The sequence below is a fragment of the Neolamprologus multifasciatus genome, chromosome 3, assembly GCF_963576455.1.
Source record: "Neolamprologus multifasciatus chromosome 3, fNeoMul1.2, whole genome shotgun sequence".
Classification (NCBI taxonomy): domain Eukaryota; kingdom Metazoa; phylum Chordata; class Actinopteri; order Cichliformes; family Cichlidae; genus Neolamprologus; species Neolamprologus multifasciatus.
Window position 1 is genome coordinate 20,529,899 of NC_140441.1, and position 19,193 is coordinate 20,549,091.

General features: G+C 40.1%; 1 protein-coding gene across 5 annotated transcripts in view; it reads left to right on the top strand.

The window, feature by feature from the left end:
* arap2 (ArfGAP with RhoGAP domain, ankyrin repeat and PH domain 2) overlaps positions 1-19,193 on the top strand; it is a 171,489-nt gene that overhangs the window by 107,085 nt on the left and 45,211 nt on the right. For all 5 annotated transcript variants that reach the window (XM_085136842.1, XM_085136832.1, XM_085136817.1 and 2 more), the window contains 3 exons: positions 4,544-4,688; positions 11,705-11,807; positions 12,543-12,738. In XM_085136842.1, the coding sequence (XP_084992968.1) occupies positions 4,544-4,688; positions 11,705-11,807; positions 12,543-12,738 (444 nt within the window). The remainder of the gene's footprint in view (positions 1-4,543; positions 4,689-11,704; positions 11,808-12,542; positions 12,739-19,193) is intronic.

The window sequence follows — 19,193 nt, forward strand, 5'->3', positions numbered from 1 at the left end:
TTTTCACATGTCAGCATCTCCTCCTGTAACCTTGTCCGTTAAGCCTGCAACACAAAGAACATTAAAAAACAAACAAACAAACCCATCTCTTGTTTGATCATCAAATTTTTATTTGTTTTGACAATTTGAAGTTTTGCCTTCGTAAAGACATTTAACCAAAAAAAAAAAAAAAAAACCTGACCGTCTGCACTAAATTTGTAATTGGACTGAACGACATTGAATGTGAACCCCAAATGTCAGCCTGGTGATTGTGGCGTAAAATTTGACGGGAATCGGCAAATTCATGAGAGTTCAGCCTGTTCAATTTTTATTCGTTTATGTATTAGTTAGCCTCATGTAAAATGCAGTAAACTGAACCGTGACAGCACCAAATAGGTACCACCTTTGCCTTTTAAACAACACCAGATCCTCCTGGGTATATTTTATACATATATCTTACAGATAACAACATTAACTTACTGAGCAGCACAGTACTGCGTGCCATGTTTAGTAGTACTTTCGTCCATACATGACCTAAACTCCCACATAACCACCACATGAACCATTACAAAGACACTTAAAAAAAATAATTACCAATATGCCACTTTCCTGCGAGCTCATGATGCCTGACTTCAGTTCAGAAAACAAGTGTGCCTCTTAAGAGGATGATTGTGCTAAAGGTTTCACGTGGTACAAAGGAAACTTTTTGGCTAATAAGCTATTAGAGACAGGACAGAGGGAAGGAAGGGCGAAATTACAGAGGCAGTGTAGCACGAAACAACGACTTAGCTATTCTCTGTTAAGAAATGATGGACATGACATTTTCTGCAAAACCTTAGTGATTCAGGGACACATTTGAAGCGAAAGTGAAGTGCATGGCAATCTTTTCCGTCACCAAGACAACACTGTGTCCTGTCAGATAGATTGGATTGGTAATGGCTTTAAATACCAGAGTGTCTCTGTTTCTCTGTCCTCCCAGCCTCTCCCTCTGTATGTGTCTCTGTATATGTGTGTGTGTGTGTGTGTGTGTGTGTGTGTGTGTGTGTGTGTGTGTGTGTGTGTGCGTCCTACATACAAATAGAAATTGGTCGCTTTCAAATGGAGATGATGAATCTTTAGCTGTTGGAATAACTCTTTTCTTGGAAGTGAAGTGGGGTCAAAAGAAAAGTATTTTTTAATGCCACAGTAAGCAGTTAGGTATTAGTCACTGCATTTTTAAAGCTGTTTACAGAATTGTGTCCAAATAGTTTTTTTTCCTAGACAAAAGACACAAAGAAAAGTCAGAAAGAGCCACAAAGAGAGGCAGTGCAAGGGTGAATAGAGCAAAACTGACATCCTCCTTTTCCCATGCTTATCACATCCTTTTTCTTTTAACAGCCAGTTGTAGACACTTCCTTTTTATTGGAACTATATCTGTTCCTTCAGAAACATCACACACAGTTGGCAGTGGAATGCACAATTAGCATATTCATGAGATGAATACAGTGGAAACTTTGGAGTCGCAAGCGACAGGGGGTGTGGGGTGGGAAGCTGTTTGTGTGTGTGTGTGTATGTATGTGTGTGAGTGTGTATGTTTGTTGCGGAACAAAAAAGCAGATGGCACGGTGACTTTGAAAATCCAAAATTAGGTATGTTTTCATGAACTTCATGCTCATTGGCTATGTAAATCGCACAGTCAGACAGTCATGAAAGACAATGTTGTGTGTGTTTTCCAGCTTTTCCTCTGAGATCATGTTTGTTGATTGAAATCTGCTTGCTGCTTGGAGTCTCTTAACAGTTCTAATTTTGAGAGTGTGTACATCTTTGCGTGCATGCGTTTGTGCGTATGCCCTCACATGCTGTGTATATTATATTTTATTGAAGCTGACGTGCGGTCTTCTTAAATAACTGCCTCGTGGACGCAGATCTGGCTTTGAACAGTGAGATGTTCCTCACGCCATGCCAGAACTACTTTTGATCATTTAAAAATGGACAGTCTTTCTGCTCAATTTGGACTCAACTTACATCATTTCTGAAAGGCTTTTTAAAATGTTGTGCTTTAACCACAGAGGACACTCATGGATGTACGTAAGGAGGACATGCAGAGGGTTGGTGTGACACAAGGGTAGGATGAGACGGAGGCAGGTGATCCTCTGAGGTGACCCCTAAGGAGAGCAGCAGGAAGACAATTTATTTAACTTGAGCAGAATAGCTTTGCTTGAATCAGGGTTCACAGTATTACTGGGTCTTGGTGCAGCTGCTCAGTTCCTCCAGTGCCTGAAAAAAGCCACTTCAGGCTCCTTTAACTTAACTTTCTTCTTATTGGCTTTCTCTCAAAAACAGAAGGTCTGATCAGCAGGTGGGTGGGGCATGTGTGCTCACAACCACAACATGCACATCAGATGATGGCGTAAGGATATCCACTTGTAGGTGGTGTGGTACCGTTATCTGACTAGTTTGGTTTATGAGTTAACTGCACACAAAGAGAGTGTATGCAGGCGACATGTGACATTTACTCATCTGCTGCAGTTTATCTGTGAAAACTGCAATAACGTCTAATCTGAACTTTTAAAAAGTTTTTTTGAAAGTGTTGTTTCGGCTTGCAGAGAGTCATTAGCTGAGTTAAATAAGGTTCGAGTGGTGCTAATTGTCCCGAAGCCAATCACTCAGATTACTGCCTCTAATTAATGTCTTTTTCTGACTTTACAAACAATAGACAGTTTGTCCAGTTCTATCAAAATGCAAATGTGCATTTTACAGTAGAGATAATAAACATATTGAGGTCAAATAAGAGTCCAAGCTACGCATTTATCTCAAGGTGGAATCAAGTTTGTGTGTGGAATATATCTCCAAAGATAATGAAGGTTATATTGTTATAAGTACAGTTGTGTTATGCATATTGTGTGTGTGTTTTTTGTTATTAAACAAACGCATTCATCCTCTTACTTTGTTTGCTTGGATCAGAAGCATCCATTGGCTACCAAATGGCCAGTCCTAGCAAACCTCAGGTGGACAAAGACGTGGTCCCCGTACCTTTGTAATACCATTGTTTATCTATTCTCTTCAATGTACACTAATTATATTGAAAAATGTGAAATTCTGCTTTAATTCCACATGTTTTCCAGGTCTTTATTATTTACTGAGATAAAGCGGGAAAAGCCTTACCACTATAGAGTGATTTAATTACTGTATTTCAAAGTGAAAGTAAATTAATTAAGTAAGTCATTTTCAACATGTTAGCCTACTTTTGTAACATAAAGTAAAATCACTGTAAAACTTTAGCAAGCTAAGTAAAGCCTGTAACTACATATTGACAACACAGCAGTGTTTCTCAAACTCAGTAAATGATGTTGATTGATTTCAGCTCTAATCATATTTATATACAAAAAATAAACAGATAAATACATTATTCAACAATAAAGACTTAATGTGTTTATGATGTTAAATTTTACAATCTTCAGTCTTGGTCAGGGCCTTTCCTGCTTTGGGACCTGATCAATAGTTAGTTGACTGCTGAGCTCACCTGACTATTGATCAGGTGAAGTCAATAGTAAGTATAACTTTTTCACAGCAGGCATGTGACTTATAGCAGCAAGTGCACAGTTGGGGGAAGTTTTGTCAATGATGACTGTGTTTCATCAGGTTTTCTGCATTAACACCACTGGCACCATGAACTGGCTCATGAAGATCATACTGTTGTGGCCACAGCAATGGTGACTGTTCAGAAACATTACACGGTCCCACCTAAAAGCTCATTATTTAGTTTAGGTAGTGATGGATGACCAACAGTTGAAAGCATCAGGCATAGATCAGAATATTATAATGTATATGCAGACAAACCCCTTAACAATATATGATAAAATAGCTAAGGCCCCGGCCAACCGCATGATAACCACTGGTCGCTAGGGAAAAATGTGCGTTCCCAGACCAATTGGCGAGTGGTTGCAGGAGGCTGCTTGCTGCCGGTAGGTGCACTTGACTGCAAACAGTTACATGGTGTGGCACAGGATTCACCAGCTTGTCTGCAAAACCTTGTTAACTAACTACTGAATGGTACTGAAACTTGAAGTGGCAACTGTTTGCCTTAAAAGTAAAAGTTGTGCTATATCTTTAACTTTGAAGGTGAACTGTCACTGCTTGTAGTTACCAAGTTTTTGCAGATAAGCTGGTATTTTCAGTGCAAAGCACCAATCCACTAGCGACCAGAACAGTCAGATTGAGCACCATCTTTGTGACTCACTTTACCAGTTGACTCCATTTCCCTCTGGGATTCATAAAGTTGATCTTTTTCTGATTCTGATTCTGACTGCCAGCACCCTCCAGTAACCACTCCCCAACCGGGAAGGTAGTACGCGTTTTTCCACAGCAACCAAAAGGTTGAAAACAAAGCGAACTCCAGCAGCAAAAGAGCAGCGTTTTTATCAGTCACCACTTTAATACAAGTTTCGACTAGTGTTTAATTAGTAGTTTCAGAAGCTTTCTTACGTCCTTTTTTCTATCATTGGAATGCATGACTAAGTGTGTAGTGGCCTGTCCTTATACACAGTATTTGTAATGCTGCTTTCTGCGTATGTGTGAATTTCAGACATGGCACGCCGTTGGTGTACTTTGGAAGGCGGCTTCCTGAGTTACTATGAGAGCGAGCGAAGCCCTTCAGCCATTGGCAGGGTGGACGCCACCGAAGTCATTAGCCTGGCTGTCAACCACACAGAGACGATGACTGGAGCTGGGTATGAATGCACACACAAATCAACTAATTAGTGAAAGTGAGTACATGAAGAAGAAAATCTAAAGGCTTCAGGAAATTACTTCAGTCCAAATCATGGACTAGATTTCAAAATTTCCCCTAAGCTTGAACTGATTATTACAGAGTCTTTTCAAATGAACATCAAACTTCATTTACTGCTGTAAAGTAGTGCTAACATTTGTTTTTTAATGTATTTCTTAAACATATATTAAACAGATTGATATATTTTTTTAAACTCACAATATGAGCTGTCCAGAGAGAACTCTTAAATAACCTCAAACCTCCCAGAGCAGCAACAAACACCATCACATGTCCTATAGTAGCCCATGAGACTGTAACAGTTCTTTAAACCTCGCTCTTATTGGCTCATTGTCTTACTAAATTAGCCAACCTCTAAGTTTTGCCATGAAACTCTTCCTTAAAATCACCTCATACAATTTTGGATTTATCATTCCCTCAGTGAATCTATCCAGGCTCCGAGGTAGTGAAGCAAAGCCCAAACCATGATGCTCCCTCTACTTGTGCTCTATCCCGTGCTGTAATTACGTTTTTCAGATGGGCTGAAGTTTTTTTCTCCGCTTTCAGACAAAACATTGTAAATTTTTGCCTAAACCTTCAACTTGAAACAAATTGAGATATCAGAGGGGGACAATGCTTCCATTAGCATCACTTTTATTCAGTGTTTTCTAACAGTGGAGCTACAAATGGAGATATAGAGATTTCTGCAGAGATGTCGCGTTTCTACACTTGGCCCACTTTCAGGATTGAACGTTTATTATTGATGATTTGTGTTTTTGTGGATTGGTTTACACTTTGGTCTTCATAAAGGCGTTTGTAGCTTTTTCTGGCTTTGCGCATCTCTACAAACCTTCGATGACCTTCAGAGTTGTTGCGATGTTTCACACCAATCAGTCTTTATTGTGTGCCATTGTTTAGAGCCAGGGACACGTCTGCAAGTCACGCATCCCATCCTGGTCCTACCAGATATTCACAGCTTTCCCTGCTATGCTGTTAATGTCGAGCATTTAACATTAATTTAAATCCAGCATGTGGGGACCGCACATAAATTACACTTTGCAGGAGATCAACAAGGTAATAAGGCTTTCATAAACACTCAACATTTAAATTTACTCTTATTCATGCACATCCCTCGTACATAAGCATACGCAGCACAACCCTGCAGTTAAACTGCTTTGAAATGCTTCATTTGCATCCTCTCTACTAAATCATAATTTATGTGATTGTTAAATCTGCTTTAAGGACACACGTGTCACACATACACAAAAGGCATTTTGAATAATTTATTTCTTTTATTGGTTAAAATCATTTTTACTGCACGTTTTATTCATATATTGCAGCACCACAGCCTGCTTGACGTGGATGTATACCCAGGCTTCTGCTCTGTTTCTTTCCCCTCGTCGTGTGTCTCATTAGCATAACCTCAGACTGAGCATTATTCAGTTTTACAGAACCATCAGGGCTTTATGAGCGCTATGTTTACTATTTACTTTGGTGGGGCTGCAGTTTTAACTGCCACTTCCTGTGTTCGTGTTACCGTTCCGCCTCACCCCGATCGCGTTCAGCACTCCTCAGTCAGATTATGATGCAGCTACACCACAAAAAAACAACAAAAAAAGTTGCTTTGACAACAAACTTTTATTTACTTATTTATTTATTTCTTGTGGAAGTGGTACAAACACTCAAAAAAGAAACAGCAGATGTCCCCATACGTCCCCGCTCACGTGCGTCACACTCCCACTGCATCCTGTATGTGCGTTCATGTGCCTGTCCCCCTGTTCCCGAGCTCGGAGTCTGATAACGGCTTATGATTAAAGCATAAGCCAAGTCCTTAATGATAGCAGCAGATGTTATGAAGAGGAAACAATGCTTTTATTTGTAAATGTTATGTATACAGCCATTAGAGACACATCTGGCTTGCTAAAACTTTGACCTTTTTTAATGAGCTGGACACACACACACACACTGCCGTGACAGGTTACACTGATAATCATGCGTGTGTGTGTTTGGTGAGTGTGCTACAAAGCAGCATCGACTTGCACCATTTTTAGCCCTGCACATAAATCTCAGTTACAGGTCACGGCGCGACCTCGGCAACAGCTATTATTTCTCCGTCGCTGGCGCTCATAATGGCCGTGCGTTTCACTAGATTAAGCTCTGCCTCGCTCCGTCTCAATCCTGCAACTTCCAGCGTTCCCAGCATGCCTGTGCACGGAGAGAGCCGGGACGTCTCACCTCTCCACTGTCTGCCGCTCATGAATATTAATGTATGCAGATGACACACTCCCACCAGCAGCCTATCACCACGCTGCAGGAGACCGTAGGTGTCATTTCCATTAAACATGGCATTTGGGTAATTTCACCGTGGCAGAGGACACCGTGAATTATAGCGCAGCCCCAAAACATACGTTGGCTAAAGTTTATGAATATTAGAAATCCACTCCTAAGGAATTAATGCAAAGGGTGTATGTTAGCTGGTGATAAGTTGATTTTTTTTTCTCCTTGCCTAAAAATTATTTTCTTACTCATCTGCCTGTTCTGACAAGAATATTTGTAAGTCGATTCCGACCTTCAGATTTAGCTGAAAGCCTTGGAACTGCTTCTTTTTCGTCCTTTTTAGCTGCTTTTTTGGTGCGGTTTCATTATCTGTCATGTTCGTTATCATGTCCTCCTCTCGCACACAAGCTTTTTGGAAGAGCTTAGACGTCGACTTTGCAAGTGACATGGGGTTTCTATGTAGGGCAGGGAGTTTAGACTTTTCCGAGGTACACGAAAGCATTGAGCATTGAGGAGAAACTAAAAAACTACAAAAATACATATAGATAAGTTTGTGCATATTTAAAACACAGGTAAGTCTTGTACTGCAAGTTTCGTCTGTGAGGAAGTGTTTCTTAACTCACTCTTAGTATAAAAAACTATTTTCCAGCACACTTAAAATAGCACGAGCGTGTGTAAATGAAGCCTACTTGAAAATTGAATTGAACCAATTTAAAAATCTGGTCTCTAATAAGGAGGGTCAGCTTTTTACAGTAATGTGTGAAATATTTCCTTAATCATGGAGTTTTCACATGTGCAATAAAGGACAGAGAGCTCTTTTGATTGCTGTGATAAGGTGGCAGCATGAGCGTGAAAATTGAGGGTTCCTTATTTGATTTTCATCTGTGCAAAGTAGTAGAACTGAAATTCTTACTTAAAGAGTCCCGGATAAAAAGATGACAAGTGTGGAAGAATCATATCTTGTGATATGCCTCCAAAGCTGCATAGGGAGAGCAGTTCCATCTGGTTTCATCTGGTCGACCTAGGAGGAAACTGACGGTCAAACTTTAGGGTGGTGCTGTGATCTTCGCAGCAGTGGCATCATTGTGCGAACAAAACAAAAGCCAGGCAGAGTAGATTGAGGTAAAACATGCAAAATAACAAAGACAAAGAAGAAATATAGCTGATTTATGGCGGCAGAAGCATGTTATAAAACTGTTTTGTCCCCACGGAGGAGGACATAGCTGGGAATTATCATTCTAATATCCATGTACATCAAACTTGATGTCATACCCAAGTTTATCAGAGCCATCCTGCACAGCGTGGCGTGCAATAAAGTTTCTTGGGCTGCTAACAATTGCATAATTTGTATCATAGGTGCCTTAATTTCTCTTGTGGAAACGTGGTGGGACCAGACAGACAGCAGTACATCCAGGACAACATTTTGAACATCTCTATATCTATATTCAGATAAAACTGACTAGGCTGTCTGATATGTGTCACTAAGACTAGATGGTCAGGCTCAGGCTCACATAAAAAGACAGACTTCAGACTCTTCTGAGGTGTAAACTAACTGAATCACCTCTTTGGTTGCACTTTAACCATCACAAAGCGAGAGACTAAATGTCATTATGTGTTTATTTTGTTCTGCTAATCCAATTCAGGGTCACATGGGGGTCTAGAACCTATCGCGGCTGTCATAGGGGGGGAAGGTGGGTGCAGTCTGGACGGGTCACCAGCCTGTCGCAGGGATAGGTTAGAGAGACAGACAACCATTTGGGCAATTTAGAATCACCAATTAGCCTAACCCCATGTGCAAGTGTTTGTACTTTGAGAGAAAGGAGCGCAAACACGAGGAGAACATGCAAACGCCAGAGCAATGGATTTGAACCCGGAACCTTCTTGCTGTGAGGGCATAGGGCTAACTACTTTTTTCTAGTATATATGTGTATATATTGCTAGAATAATAGACGGTTACAATATTAAGCGTGGTGTATGTGCAAGGAATCCCTGTGAGGCAGGTCCAGACTGCTATAACGAAACAGCCAGAGTGTGCAGATATCTCTAATATGGGTATTTCCGGTACACAGCACAGGCTGCGAGGACAAAAAGGCCACACAGTTGCTGTTCAAACCTCTGTTTGCGAGAGCCAAACAATGGCCTAAAAGTAGATGACGCTGGATGAGCTACTAAGCTGTAGCAGGGCCCAGTATGGGACAGACGAGGATTATTTTGAACTGTGAATCATGCAAAGCTGCTCTCACAGATACTAAGAAAAGCAATATAGTTGGAAGTAACCATAAGAGGTCCCCTTTTAAGAAATCTCAAAGTCACGTCATCTCGCAGTCTATGAATAAATCCCACTACAGGACAGGGGAAAATGAGTGACTTCAAAGTAAAATCTTTACTAAAATTAGTGTTTCTATTGTTGTCATGTGCTTGTTACCTCGTGTGTCGCTCACCTGCTGCAGCGTGATTGTGATCTGTATCATTTTTTTGTCCTTTGTTACAGTGCATAACCAACCTAGTGACTCTTTTCCCCTGCCTGAAAGTTACACAACAGCTAAACTTTCAAACTAAATTTAAATTTAAACAACAGCAAGGACAGAAATATCCCTGCAGAGATCTCTGCTCCAACAAATGCTGCACCCTGTACCAGGGCAGGTAGGACCGAATTCTGATCACCGTTTAATAAAGGCAGGTTTTTGCAGAAACCATCTTACTGCCTTAAGCTGACTTCTTCCACTGAACTGGTGTCCACATCAACTTTTTTTAAAGGCATAAAGTTTGATAACTACATGTAGTTTGCTGTTGTGCAGATAAAGTTTATCCGTGAGGTGGTCCATAGGGGACAAACCGTTTCAAACTGATGCCATGTACAACACAAAACAGTGACCCATGTTTGCTTCTTATAGCTCATGTTCTTGCACACATCATTATTTCAACACCTTTCTGTCTCTCCTTCCTTCTAGTTTGCTTCCTGTTTCTTTCTCTCCTCTTCCCCCTCAGCCGCTCCCTCCCTCTGGGACTCTCATGATGCAGCGTTCATCTCTCATCTCTCTCTTGTCCTTTCTTTACAAAGGAATTTTCCCCAGCGCATCAAGGTAACCCCGCCCCCGCCGCTCTCTCCCTCACACTTCCTCTGGGACCCCCTTTGTAACAAGCACCTGCAAGCCTCCCAGCGCGGAGGCAGCAGGGGGGGATTGCAGGGAAAGGGGGAGGGCCAGGTCACGCAAAGAGCGCACAAACACCCATGTCTCTCCTGTTCCCCTGACACGCTTTAGAAGCAAGCAGCTTGGCGCTGCCGTGACCCCAGCGACACGCAACCTTAAACAGCCGTCGCTGTAGCATTTAGAGCTGCCCTCGTTGTAGCGCACCAATAGAAAGGGAACTACTGCTCGCCAGTATGTACCGACCATTAAGCGAGTGATACTCTGACCCGTGCACCTTCACTGAGGGAGATGGAGGCAGAAACAACAGGAAGAGAAAGACCAACAAAGATTAATAGTTGCCTTTGGGTTGCCGACAGCAAGGGTTTTACCTGCGAGTGTGGGGATGGATGAGTGCATACTGCCTGTTCTTTTTCTCTTTTTCCTTTTTTTTATTTCACGTGTTTGGTGCACGCACACCTTCAATTTTTATGCTCAAATATGTTTTCAGGCAGGTGAATATCCACCGATGATCTGATCTGCAACACATTTAGTCAAAGACCTGTACAGTGATCACAACAAAAATTATTGTTATTAAATGTTGTTAAAACAACCGACTGCTCCTAATTTTATAAAAGCTGTCCTCTTAATGTAGACAGTCGAGCTTGGTGGGCGAAATCCAATTAAGTCTTGTGATTGTGATATACGGGGGGAGCTTCCGATGGCATTTGCATCAACACGTAAGGTGGGATAACGCCTCATAAAGTGTGTTTCGCATTAAAAGTATAGAATGGTGGGAAAAACACTAAATACAAATGCCACACATGAGCCAAAGTCAGTTTGAACTGTGCTGTAGTGAACATTTTTGATAATCATTTCCAGTTTGCAGTAAAACAACTTTAATGGTTTTCGCAGTTTGCAATTAGTAATGGTTCTTTGAAGGAATGTATTTATTTGTACCAGTTTCTGTTTGACCCCTTTGTTAGACAGGAACATGAAATTTTATATGTGGTTATATGCATTGAAATTAATGAAAGCTTTTTTACTTTTAACCCATTTTTGCTCCAGTCCTTGTACCTAACCACTTATAGAGGAATGATTTTTTTAATTTGTATTTTAAGACACTTAAAACTGACCTTTGAATCATTCATGCATAGAAAAGCTAACAAAATATAAAGAAATGACCGGTATCTGTACGTTGGCAGTGTGTCTCTGCAACGAGTCTGAGGCACTGAGAGCACAGCAAAGATCCCACATATAGAACATTATAGAGGCTAAATACTAACGAACTTGTGTGCCAGAGCACCATAGGAGTGGTGAATAAACAAACTCGCCACTCTTAAACAAATCTGGTAGAGGAATGTAAAACAGAAGTGGCCTTTAGAAAGGCACTCGACTCTCAGCTGCTTCAGGAAAGCTGCCCAGCAGATCTGCCTGGATTTAACGTACGTATCGGTTGTGTGAAAACTGAAGCTAGATTTGGATGCTTCGTTAGCCGTTTTCTGTTTTTCTGTGTGCGTCTGTTAGGACGTTTTCATTTCCTCGTATCTGATAGTGAGCTGTGAATCTCTGGCAGGGCTGTGTTTACCGTGGAACTGTACCTGCAGACGGAGCGACTGCTGGTTTTCGGAGCGGAAACACAGGAAACGCAGCATGACTGGATCCAGGCGCTAACAAAGGTGACACAGTTTGCAGATACAGTGCACAATGACACTCGTAAACAATTATTTTCTTTGTGTCTTCAGTGAGCATCAACCTACCTTTGCTTATTTCATTAAGAGCTGTAGTCTCTCTTTCCCTTCCCTCACATACTGACAGAATCATTCAACACTACACAAACCTGTCCCTGTTTTATCCTCAACTCCCAGGAAACCCAATCATGGACACTGCAACACACATCTTTAATCAATACGTTTTTAGACCTAGGCACAGTTGAGTGTTTCTGCTTAAATTACAGAACAGTGTCTAAAGAATAGCAGTGAATGTGTCTACGGGTGTCTGTTTAAGGAAAATGAGGCTTCAGCTGTGCTATTAGTTTCACATTTTTTTAAAAAAAAACCCATAAAATAGGCTGTTGTCGTCACCCTGCCGGGCAGTCGAGAGCAAAGCAACATAGAAGTTTCAAATTTATATCATGGATGTATCTTTCTTGACAGGGACGTCACCTAGGATTTTGAAACTGATAACACAGGTGTATCCACTAAAAATCACAGAAAATATTGAATCTCAGTGACCTTGACCCAAAGGTTAGAGGCCAGTGGTCAAGTTTTCAGAAAATCTTGTCAATGTAATATTTTGCAATAACAATGCAAGTACTAGGAGGCTGAGGGGTAGCACTGGCCGCTGCCAGTGTTTTTAATTATAGACATTCCTAATAAATAAGACTCCTTTTTGTTTACTTATCGGATCCGCAGTGCTTCATCCCACCTAAAGTCGAGGGACTAGTGCGGAAAGAGAGTGAACTGATTGGCAGACTCCACTACAAAGAAGGTCACGACCTGTACTACTGGAGGATGGGCTGGTTTATGCTGGAAGGCTCTTCCCTGCACTTCAGCTCAGGAGAGGAGGGAGAGGAGGAAGTACTTCAACTCAAGCAACTGCAAGAACTCAGTAAGCATTTTTTTCTCCCTTCCTCTCACTGTGTGCTCATGCTGGGAGCTCAGTGAAGTTGCCGTCTGTATCATTAGCCAGATAAGAAGTTAGATATTGTAACTCAACGTAGGTTCAGTGGTGCATAATCAGGTCTCAAAGTCCAGTAAAATTGAATTTAATAGACAGACCCTCCCTGTCTTGTTGAAGAAACTTTGCTCTAATAACTTTTTGTCCATGATAACATAGTTCGGCTCCTGAAAGTCTTGGCTTTACTTCTCCTTTTTGACAAGTAACCATGAATCATCTTATCCAAGTATATTAAAAAATGCATTACATCAATACCAATGTTACTGTCTTTTCTCCAGTTTTGAATTGAGACACATTTACTGCACAGAAGTACAAGTGATTATACTTTCAAGATTCAGATTTTTGCACACATAGTATACTTGAATTCATATATTTAAATTCACCAACTCAGCCACTTAACAGTAACGACACCATGTAAAGCAATCATATGAAAACCTCATTAGACAAAATGCATTATACAAGTATAATCACGTGGGGGGAAAAGTCACATACACAGGACTGCTGTGCAGCTCTGTGCAAAATCACATACGCCCTTACTGCTTCCATAGGAATTAAGAGGAAAAGACACAGGACGTGGGCACCTTGTAGTCCTTGAGTTGACCATGAACTCCTCTGTTTACCAAAGTATTCGAGAGTCAGATGTAAGGCTGTCTGTCTGACACCTTAAGCTTGACTGAAACTGGGTCATGCAACAGGGCAATGATCCCGAGCACAACAGCAGATCTGCAGAACAATGGCTGAAAAAGGAAAAAAATCAAAGTGTTGCAATAGCCCAGTTTATGTCCACACCTCAGCCTGATTAAAATACTGAATACATTAGCAGAGCTGTATATAAAAAAATGTCTGCAGACCTCATTGAATTGAAGCAGCATAAAGAAGAGTGAGGCAAAATTCCTCCACAGTGATGTGAAATAATGATAAGAAGTCATACAGAAAACCATTACTTTAAGTTATTGCTGTTAAAGCTGGCTCATCAAACTATTGAATCATAGGGTGTACGTCTTTCACAGGACTGCAGAGATTCATTTGAAAAACTTTCTTTTTTACATGACTGCAAGTTTAGCTTAAAGGATTAATACAGAGACATGATTCTCAGTTTAAACATGAGGTCCCGCATCTGAATCCCGGACGAGCCCCCAGTTTGTCACTGCCTAACTCGTAAGGCTGCAAGAAAAAGGCTTGGCGCACTATTTGCATTTCAACAAAGTAACTTAAAAAAAAACAAAAAAACTTGGCTACATTAAATGCAAATCTAATTAGATGTGGAAACTGGTGGGATCAGTGGTATGAACATGTATGACTACTAGCATGCTAGCAGACAGGCAGGTGAGTGAAAGATAGAAAGACGTGGCAACAACATCTAAACAGTTTGGGAACATAGGGTCCAGGTGCTCCCAGTTGGCACTGACAAAATCTTCCCTGGACCTCAGCAATCTGGAACTCATGCAGAGGAAAAATTGAGGGGGGTCGTGGGACTTATTTGAATTACTATAAAACCCCCAAACTTTAATCCTGACTGCCTTTGAAAGAAAACCCATTACTGACTTATGTACACATAAAATTTATTTGAACCTAAATAATAAAAGTTATATTGCTCTCTTAGTTAACACAAACTGTATACCTCAGCTTTCCCTGAATTGCCACAGTTTACATGAGCAAACAATCCCTTAAAAAGCTTCGGGTGGGCCTCTAATAGGCAATAAATCAGATTTTTTTCTTTTTAAATCTCAGAGCCCAAAGCAACCATATCTGTTTATGCTTGATAGTGTCAGCGGTCAATTGCTGTAACTTCATGATGAATGTGCTGAGATTTGTGGCTTTGTAGCATTCGCTCTATTTTCATATACTCTCTGTAATTTCCAAAAAACTACCAATCCATAACACCCTCTTACTGCTTGCATTTATAACTACTTAATGATGTCGGAGGATGCAAAGACATTTCAGCTTCTCACACCATTACACATTTCAGCTGAATCTCCCTCCTCTATCTGACTAACTTAGTTTTCCATAATATGAAAAAGAAGAAAAAGAAAAGACAAGCTCGGAGAGGAGGAGCAGAGGAGAGAATAAGAAGCTCCTCCGGTAGAGTGAGGTCAGTAAATGTCAATATTACGTAATGCATCGACAGGCGATCGTCATTCAGATGAGATTCAGCTTCCCCAGAGCTGCTAACAAAATCTTTTATGAAAACATGATCTTTTCTTTTTAGAAGAAGAAGAATTCATTGCTTTCAAAAAGCCACATAATGTTCACAGTATGAGGGTGTCACGGTAGCACTGTTCCCACAGCCCACTTACACGAATTTTGCCAATATGTTCTCATTTCTGGCAAAACTGCAAGTTATTTAAAGGACAGTCGGTGCGGAGTGGCTGCCAGTCAGCGTGGAAGGCTCAAAAGTTCACGCATAGTTTGGCAGATAATAAAGATTTTGGAACATTTCAATGAATTGCGCCAGTGTGATGTGCGAACAGAAGGAGGGGAGAATCAATGGATCTTTTTAATCCACTTACAGCTCGACATGGATCAAATCGCGCAAAGCGCCGCCCCATCTTCTCACCTGGGGCGGGATAAAGAACTGCAGTGGTGTTCATTTTTATTCCCGGCTTTCTCAAACCATATTTGTCACAGCCGGGGAGCCGTTAGCGCCAGAAGGGACTGTGTTTTGTCAGGGGATGGTAGGTTCTGGAGCACTGAAAGGATCCCTTTAGGATTCACAGTCTGTGACATGGGATTAACTGTTATTTTCTCTACAGTGACACCACCGCATGAAAGGTGCCCCTGTGTAACACTCGGGGATTAAATAAATACACTTTTCAATTAAAAAAACAAAAACAAAACATGTTTCCAACACGGTTCACCTCAGACTGCATCAGTTTTATTTGCAACTGTGATGTCTGAGGATTTTTTCTTTCTTTTTTTTGCATCTGGCTGCCAGAGTTATAATCATTCCAATCACCTCTAAAATGCATTTAAAAAAGATTTCCCACTGACGATAAAGCACAAGCCTTAATTTTTGTCTTTTATTCGTTTTATTCTTAATTGCCTCGACTGTCATTTATTCTCTATTCAGCCCAATGACTAAACATAATGATTTATTGATCCTTGCCAGTTATTCGGTATTCATTTCTCTTGGCTATGAAGCACTTGTAACTTGTTAACAGCAACAAAAAAGAATCATATCCCCAAAAGAATGAGAGTGCAATACGTCTTAAAACGGCTTCCCGGGGGCTCAGCTGTGTACTTGAAAGGAGATTGATCTTTTTGTGATGTCTTGTGTCAAGATATCTGCGGCACAAATAACAAAAAGCAAAGTAAAATGAGGAGAAAATGACAGATAGAGCTCGATAATCATTAACCTGTCACGGTGCACAAATCAGCCTTCCCACCCAGAACTTTGTGAAATGAAAGGTTTTCAAACAAGATAAGCACATTAAGTTTAAACTCATTCAGTGCGATTTTTTTCTCAGTGGATTTCTCTTTTGGCACTGGCCTAAATAGAAAAAAAGGAAGTTAATCCCACTGCTCTGCTCAATCATCTAAAATTTGAGATAGGCATTAGCACAAGACTGCTGTCCAGCACATTTGGCAGTCACATTTAAAATGTGTCCACAATGAGGTTTGTTTAAGGCAAAATTAGATTTTTAAAAAAATCATTTTTAAGATATGTAACAATCGCCGGTCACAGCTAACACATGTTTCAAAGTCGCTGATATTTCATCTTTAAATGGATGCTAACGTTAGAAATAGCCAATTCGGATTAGATTAGAATTTTTCTCTTAATGACATGCTACAACGTTGCATTAATATGTTATATATGTCATTTGACTTTTCTGAACAGTATCGGTAAGTTTGAAGCTGCTGTTATGGAAAATGTAAGTCCACTTTTCCAGATACATTGATGAAGGTCCTCCCTGGAATTTCTTTAACCTCCTATAGCACTTTAGAGCTCAATTTGTATGACAGGTGGTGCTAATAACATATACACAAAATTGCTTATAGGGTGCTTATAGATAACAAGATACAAATGGTGCCAAAACATCATGACACAGTCTTGTTTTTATAGGAATATAACCAGATTACGACCACTTGGCAGACAAGTTAGTCAGGTCTGCTATTTCAAAGAGACCAGTTGCAGATGAGTTGCACTTCTCGGTGTAGTCTGACTAAGTTGCTGTCAATATCTTGGCAAATCCATTTGTGCTTATAAATTAGACTTCAAATATTAGCAAACCTTTGCTAATCTGTCTGAAAATGATTGCAGTCAGTTTGAGTCAGGCTGTGATTGGTTGGAGACAGGTTGCCTCCCACCAAGTAACCTGTGCAATTATCAACTACCACGAATGAGTGCAATCGCTCGTTGACCACTGATTTTCCTACTTGCAGGAATATCGCAAACCTTCTTTTTTGCCGGTGTGACAAGCGTAATAAAATTGTGAAGCTTTTTTTTTTTTAGTAGCCGGTAAAAGTGACCTCTAAATCGACCGAAGAAATTTGAAACTGGCCATCACGTGTGATAGGTAAACCAAACACAGAAATCAAACATATTGCACAGTCACACAGTAGGTACCTGCCGATCACAAAGTAACCACACCCCAAATAATACCCCACTTTATTGTCTTTACTGTAAATATTTCCATAGTTTTCAAAATGAATATCTGTATGCTATAACAGTGATTGAGACCAGACAGTAAAAAACATGAATATAGCTTGTGGAAGTCCCTTAAACCTGCATTATTTTTAATGGTCAGCAGGGGGCGACAACTCTAGTTGCAAAGCCTTTTGGCTGCATAGAAGTATATGGAAAAAGGGCCCTCTACTCTCTCGCTTAATGAGCTCAGTAAACACGATCCTGATGATTTGAGTCGTTTACAGTTTATATTAAATAAAACAAAGTTAATTTTTAAGTGTTTGTGGTAGGACTCGACTTATGCGGTCAAAGAAGTGCAGGAGACTGATGCTGTCCAGTGTAGCAAGTGATTTATTCACCATTTTGTGACCCAAACAATATTTACAAAGAAACAAATAAGAAACTCAACTCTATAATTAACTCAGTTCAAATAAACATAACTGAACTTAAATCAACGGAAATTAAGGTCAAACTGCACACAGCTACACTGACCCAAACCTTTCTCTTGAAACACCCGAGTTCTTCTGCTTAAATAGTCCACTTAATCAAACAATTTCTCCTCTGGACTATTCCATTCAGTAGGTAGGTAAGATGAACATGATTATATTCAAAACCTCTACTACTCCTCTTTACTGGCAACATGAACTCTGTGGTGTAATCAATACATATTATAACAATAAATCTACTTCTTAAACCCTCTAAAATCAACTTTATTAAATTATAAGAGTTCTTCCCCTTCTGCACTTGGTCTCTTCCTGTGACCTCAGATGAACCCAGAAGCTATAAAGCAGGAAGTAAAACTACATTTCCTCCTTTTGTTTCTGGAAGACAGGTAGGTAAGGTAAGTTCTAAACAATACAAATTAACAGTTGAAATAAATAACATGTTAACTTAACAAACTTGTAGGGATTGATTTAAAACAAGATGTTATATTATATAATCTGTAAAAGTGCAAAACATAAACAAACCCGGGATAGTAGATGTTTGCCTATTGCAGATTACATGTGAAATATGGTTAAATCAAAACAAGAATGTTAACTAAGAATATGGACAAATGGTCTTCTCACTCACTTTGTCACAGTGTTGGTCAGTATTTGAGTCAGAAAGAAGATCAGTGGCTACCAACTTGTCAATTGCAAGTCATTAGCCAATAAGCATGCAGTGTTATCTATCCTACAGTCTGATTCACGATAGCTATGCTCATCTTTTATTGTATGACTGAGATGAGTCATTTTTCTAAAACGTATAAATAGTCTGACAAACAGACTTTTATTTACAGTATCTTTCCATGCCATAGACAACCAGCAGGAGTTGCAAGTACAGGGAAAAAAAATAAAAACAATCCACTTTCTTTCTTTCCAGTTGTATTTACTGACAGCTCAGTTTCTAAGACACCACCGTGTGTAATCAGACCCGAAGCCCTGCAGAGGTGGGACGGTCATATTGTGAGCTTATCACATAATACTTGTAAAAATAAAAAGGGGAATCAAAATGCGCTAATGGAAATGTGGATTTAAAATTGCTCACATTTTGTGAACAAAAACTTAATGAAAATTTCCTCCAGGAAGCTCAGCGCAAATTAAAGAGAGAACAAGGCCGCAGAATTAGTTCCTTATCACACAAACATATTAAGTAATAAAAAATTTCCAACTGAGCTGTAAGATGGATAAAAGAGGATTGCTGTGTGTTTGTTCAAACGGCTATGACAAGTGTTTTGCTTTTACCTGATAACACTGTTAATAAACCTCTCTCAAGTCAA